The sequence below is a fragment of the Hyaena hyaena genome, unplaced genomic scaffold (genome assembly GCF_003009895.1).
Source record: "Hyaena hyaena isolate Hyena2069 unplaced genomic scaffold, ASM300989v1 scaffold_162, whole genome shotgun sequence".
Classification (NCBI taxonomy): Eukaryota; Metazoa; Chordata; class Mammalia; order Carnivora; family Hyaenidae; genus Hyaena; species Hyaena hyaena.
In genome coordinates, this window is record NW_024080795.1 from 394,257 (window position 1) to 400,519 (window position 6,263).

Below are 6,263 nucleotides of genomic sequence, written 5' to 3' on the forward strand. Positions count from 1 at the left end.
TCCTCCTCCTCCCCTTCCTCCTCCTCCCCTTCCTCCTCCTCCTCCCCTTCCTCCTCCTCCTCCCCTTCCTCCTCCTCTTCAAGAAGCTGGACAGCGATCCCAAGGTGAACACCCTCTTCTCTGCATCGATTTCCTCCATGTCCTCAGCTCCCGTAGCGCTGAACGTTTCTGGAGGCCTGAAACCGAATCCCGCCCACAGCTCCCGGGATGCAGTGCCCCGCCCCAACGATGGCCACACAAGCCTTCCCTTTGGCACCCCCTCCCCACATAATCCACTCCTCTGGCTCCTCTTCCCATCTGTAGCCCCCCAGCCTTGTTTTTCCTCTTCCCCCAAGAAGCGGAGCCCATCCTCTCCCTTCTCCCACCCCGGATCCCGGCCTGCCAGCACATCTCGGCTGGAGGTTAGAAAGGCCGGCTGATCTGATGATTCCACACTGTGTTGTGAATGACTTAGAACCATCCCCCAGCGCGCACACACACACACACACACACACACACACACACACAGCCTCTACCCTTCCCTGGGAATGGCAGGCAGTGGGGGAAAAGGGAGGGAGGCTGCCCCGTTGTGATGAGCCGATGAGCCTGTACTCAGCAAAACGGAGCGACTCCCAAAGTGTGGCGTCGAGCTAGGGTTAGCAGCTCATTAGCGACTACATTCCGCTCTCCTCCTGGACTCCTCACTCCCCCCTGTCACCTCAGAGACACAGGGTCTCGAATGTGGGTCCCGCTGACTTCATTTTTAAGGTTTATCTGCACTCAAGGCACGTTGTCACACACACGGGCATCTTCATTTATTGCTCCCCTCGAGTGGCAAACTGTTCCTGGCTATAAAAAAAACAAAAACAAAAACAAAATAAAAAAAAAACCAGGAAAGAGAGACTGTCCTGAGTTTGGAGATTTGTACTAAATGAACCCCCAAACTTAGCGATGTCACTAAACCCTTTTCTTCAAGACCGGTTCGGTGCAATGTCATTCACAAGTGGGTATAGAGGTGAAGTGGTCTAAAATGATTGCTTGGGGAATGACTGTCTTGTTTCTCAGAGGCTCTGGGCTTTTTATAACCCTTTCTGGATTATTCCTGAGGCAGGGGAGGAGGTGAGGGATAGGGAAGATGCTTGAGAAATCGCAGAAATGGAAGGCAGGACTCCCTAGGCCAGAAGCTGGCCTGAAACTTGGGTCTCAGTGTTGGGTTTGAACAGCCAAAATGTAATGGAAGGATTGTTTCTTTGGCCTATTCCAGGAACTACTTCAAGGGGAGCTTTTTGTCCAGGGTCAGTAGGTCCAGGCTATGAGATGGTATTAAGGACAGAGAGGAGAGAGAGGGAGAGAAAGCCGCTCCGAACACATGCTCTGGGTAGGGTGGGCTTCATCAGACCAGGACAGTAGTGGAAAGTGTGCTAGGGTGGAGTGATTATCTCAGCAAATGTCATGCATCGTTCCAGAGCAAGTGGTTTGTTTATTTAACTGTTGAGTCATTATCCAAGACCAGCTGGCCTCAGAGTTGACTTGTGTTTTGTTGTCGTTGTTGTCGTCTTATTTTGTTTGTTTTGTTTTTTGGAGGGGTAAGAGGATCGGGGGTTTTTGTTTGTTTCTTTGTTTGTTGTTGCTGCTTCTGTTTTTGCTTTGCAAAAAACAAAAAGGCAATCCCAGGAGAAACGTTTCAGGACAAACCAAGAGGAAAGAAAGGACCCAGGTAGACCCCTTAGACTTCTCTTTACATCCCCAAGAGAATGAGAAGTCGTTAATGAGAGAGGTAAGGAGGCCCAATCTGTACCAATCAGATCAAGTGTCTGAAACCATGCATTTCATGTAGGCCAGTGCACTTTTCTAGTGGGCCCATTCTACCATGGTTTCCATCAAAGAATGCAGCAAATTCATCAATATCAAAGGAAGAGAAAGCTGTGTCTTTGCAACCGGGGAAAAGATGAGGCTAGAAATGTCTTGGATGCTTTTTAGTACAATACCGTGCACAGAGTAGGCGCTCGATAAATAATAGTCAAAGAATGAATTCATATATGCAGAGGTCACTTAACTCCTCAGGAACAAATGTAAAACCCTACACCTGAGAGCTGAGTTGGACAATATTTGATGATATTCCTCTTCCTTCCTTCTTGTTTCACTTATCACCTCCTTCTGATACTGTGTTTTAGGCATATATTCTTAGCAATGCCCTTTCTTCTCCCCATTGCTCTACCTGCCACTCTTTGGGAGGTGAAAGGCAATAGAACTAGGAAGTGACTGCAGAGCTTCCCATTGGAAAAGAAAAGAAATAAAAAGCTAGTGAAAATAAAAGAAAGCTGTAAAGCAAAGAATATAACTCAATGAGGTGAAAACTGTGTGGTCGCAAAGAATATTTTAGGAGATACCTTGTCAATTATTATGCGAAGTAGAAACCCAAGGCTCGCTTTCTTTAATATGGCACGCTCGAATAGTTTTTATGTATGCCCCGAATAGGCAAATGTAAAATTAAAAAGAAGTACTTCTTGTTTCTGTGATTTCATGATTTTACAACGTGTCCTGATTGAGGTATCAGGGAATCTCTCGCTCGTAATGATTGATGATGTTACTACTAGAGTTTATGAAGTATCCATTGGCTCAATTCAAGCGAGCCGCTTGGGGATATTGCAATATGTGGTTGTTAGTAATAAGCCACAATTTCTTCTCTGGCTTTTATTTAGTTATGTTTGTTGCTGAACCAAAAACAAGACAATGTGGGGGGGTGTCGTTTATGAGAGGACACTGGGGCTGCTGGCTTGAATTAAACTGTATCTCCTTCACCTTATTTAATGTTTGGCACAAAAATGGTTTCATTTTCTTTTGTTTGGGTTACACACAAAAAGGGATGCCATTGCTGACCAGTGTAGACACTCATTCTATATATGAGGGATATGTGTTTTATACCAAAACAGCATGGTAAAAGCCACTTAGAGAAACCATTTGTAGTCATCTATCAACATGTGAGTTCTGACAATGAAAATCCAGTTCTCTCTCTCAACAATGTTTTCCTTTTCCTTGTTTTCTTTATTTCAGTTTTATCAAGGTATAATTGACAAATAAAATTATAGGATATTTAAAGTGTGCAACCTGATGGTATGACATATGTATGCATCGTGAAAGAATTCGCCCAATCAAGTTAATGAACAAACACATCCATCACCTCACATATTTACCTTTTTTTTTTTCTTTTTTGAGAACATTTAGGTTCTACTCTTTTACCCTTTTGAAAATACTTCTGTTTTTAAAAAATGATTGTGTTTGAACTTCCAATAAGAAATAAGATGATTTGCCTTTTGTGTTTTTGTATGCCCTAGAAATCCTCACCAGACAGCTTCCTGTTTCCTGAGAGTCGCTACCTGATCAGCTACAGGGATGAAAGTTTTGGAGTTGATAGGAGGGATGGTCTTCCTCACCTCTGTGTTTTCGTCCTGTTCTGCACAAAATCCGATGACTGTACTGTGCTCCACAGACTGGTTCATGGTCACAGTACACCCCTTCATGTTGAATAATGATGTATATGTACATTTCCATGAGTTACACTTGGGTCTGGGTTGCCCTGCCAACCACGTTCAGCCACACATGTACCAGTTCACCTACCGCGTCACTGAATGTGGCATCCGGGTCAAGGCTGTCTCTCAGTCCATGGTTATATATAACACCGAGTTGCACTATGCTTCAAAATGTACCTCTTCTAAGTATGTGATCCCACTGTCCTGTGCAGCTCCCCTACGGTCCCCATGGCTTACTCTACCCTGCCCCGTGAATGTAGCCAGTGAGGCGGGAACCACAACCCAAAATGGTGAGGCATGCTATGAGGTGTTCACCTTGTCACAGTCCAGCCAGAGGCCCAACTGTGATTGTCCACCTTGTGTGCTCAATGAAGAAGACGATGCCCGGGCCCCACGGGTTGCCCAGGGTGCCCACCAGGTAGAGGCTCAGGTGGGCCAGATGGTACAGCCATCCTCCCTCGTTAATATGTTTGAGGATTGGTCTCTTCACTCGGACGATCTGATTGAGTTCATGTGATCCCCAGGCTGGAGGTCTCCTGTAGATGCTCTTTATAACATTAGTATATAATATTTTCTAGTATCAGACAAGCAAGTGTTCTGGTAGCCTCCTTATGAGTGCTTTTGAGAGAGGACAACTCGTGGTAACTTCACGAATAAAGTGTTATTATATTTTTATATCTTTTTTGACAGAAAAAATAAAATTTTGATGGCATAAAAATATCAGTTCAGCACTTTTTATTGAATAAACACACATATAACTTTTACTGTGGGCCACACACTGTCCCAAGAGCTTTACAACCACTGGTGCCTGGTCTCTTCGGACTAGGATGATTGTGCTCTCCTTGAAGGCCCCCAGCGGAATCTCTCCCTCTGTGTCCCTATTTCACTTCACACGCTGCACCGCTCAGCCTAGCACTCAACTGCACACTTTCTTAGTTTGATCAATGGCTGAATCCCTTTTCATTCAGAGGAGGGATGGATTCCAACCTGGTGATTTATAAACCACCAGTGGTTCTAAGAATTACTCATCACATCCCACCAACTAGATGGTAAGCTCCTGAGGCCAAGGGCTGGATCTTATGTTTAGCCACAGACTGATAGTACTTCGGAAGGAATTTTATTCCCAACTTAATGTGATCAGAAAGTTTTCACCCAGGTTTGGCTGTCCATTAGCTTTCCCAAACACTTGGAGAAGGTGAATAAATGCATCCAACAAATATTCACTGAGTGCTACTACATTTCAGGTACCGTTCTAGGCATTGAAAGAGGACAGTGAATAAAAACGGAGCCTCAGAGAAATTGAGGTCACACAGCTAATAAATAAATAAGTAAACAGTGATACATTCTGATAGCAGCGAATGCCATGAAAAAACTTAAAACCAGGTGATACGAGAGAAACTTGAGAAGGGGTCAGAGCAGACAGGGAGTCTGAGGAGTCATTTGAACTGAACCTTGATGTGAAGAACGACCCAGCCCTGTCTGAGATGATCTGAGAGAGAACATTCCAGATAGTAGAAGCATCTCATTTAATCTTCACCACAACCTTGAGAGAAGTACTCTTACTATATCCATTTTACAGGACACAGAAGCACAAAATGATTAAGAAACTTGCCCAAGGTCACATACCTATTCAGAAGCAGACACTTTGGGGGCTACCTGGGTGGCTCAGTCAGTTGAGCATCTGACTCTTGATTTTGGTTCAGGTCATGATCTCATGATCGTGGGATAGAGTCCCACACAGGGCTCCGCGCTGAGCATGGAGCCTGTTTAAGATTCTCTCTCTCTCCTTCTGCCTCCTCTCCCCTGCTTGCACTCTCTCTCAAAAAAAAAAAAAAAAAAAAAAAAAAAAAGACCACAAGCAGCTTAGTACAACATGATGGGGGGGGGGAGTTTATGGTGGCAAGAGATGAGACTAGAGAAGGAGCAGTGTACAAGGCCATGCACAAGAGAAACAGCACTTCCCTCCCTTGTCCTCTCTTCAGAAATTTACAGATGATTAAACACTAGAACACACAGACATAACTCAGCGAGCAATCAATGCTAGACTCATTAGACCTGGGCCACCAGGCTCAGGCTGTGCTTCCCAAATGCAAGGAACACTTTTCACCGAGGCACCTCCTGGGGTTGTATAATGCATCAGCCTTGGAAGAGACTCTAGACCTACATGGTAATAAGAGTCGTCTCCGTGTGCCAGACACCTTATCTTCATAATCCCATTCACTCCTCACAATAGTTCTGCAAGAGAAAAACTTTTTTCTCTGTTTTATAGATGAGGAAACTGAGGCTCAGACCAATTGAGGCCATGCAGTATGTAACATCTTTCAGATTCAAACTCAGGTTTGTCTGCCTGCAAAGTCCACTTTCTCCCACTGTGGTCAACATGCCCTCCCAGAGAAGAGAAGCTTCTAGCTGGGTCGGAAGATTCAGGAAGATTTCCTTGTAGGGGTGGGCAAGGACCCCACTCTTAGAAAGTGGGGAGAATTTAGCTGAGCAGAGAAGAGGAAGACCATTCTTTGTGAGCAGAAGCACTGGGACAGGGTGAAGCAGCACACTTTGGGAAGGTAGACGCTTAGGGGCTTAGTGCTGTAAACAAGGTGAGAAGGGATGAGTAGAGCAGATGGGGAAGGGGTTGAAGGGTGGGAAGAGACAAAAAAAAAAAAAAGAGAGAAGGATTTCAAGTGAAGACAGCAAGCCTTCACTCCTTTTAGCCTACAAAACAGTTTCACGTCTATATAAGCCCCATTCATGATTAAG

The 6,263-nt window shown here is 44.8% G+C and overlaps 1 protein-coding gene across 6 annotated transcripts in view; it reads left to right on the top strand.

Moving 5' to 3' along the window:
- Nucleotides 1–4,215, top strand: part of PLAC1 (placenta enriched 1) — a 196,480-nt gene extending 192,265 nt beyond the window's left edge. For all 6 annotated transcript variants that reach the window (XM_039239874.1, XM_039239871.1, XM_039239870.1 and 3 more), the window contains one exon: nucleotides 3,315–4,215. In XM_039239874.1, coding sequence (XP_039095805.1) covers nucleotides 3,373–4,026 — 654 coding nt within the window. In that variant the 5' untranslated portion in view covers nucleotides 3,315–3,372 and the 3' untranslated portion in view covers nucleotides 4,027–4,215. The remainder of the gene's footprint in view (nucleotides 1–3,314) is intronic.
- The last annotated feature ends 2,048 nt before the right edge of the window (nucleotides 4,216–6,263 follow it).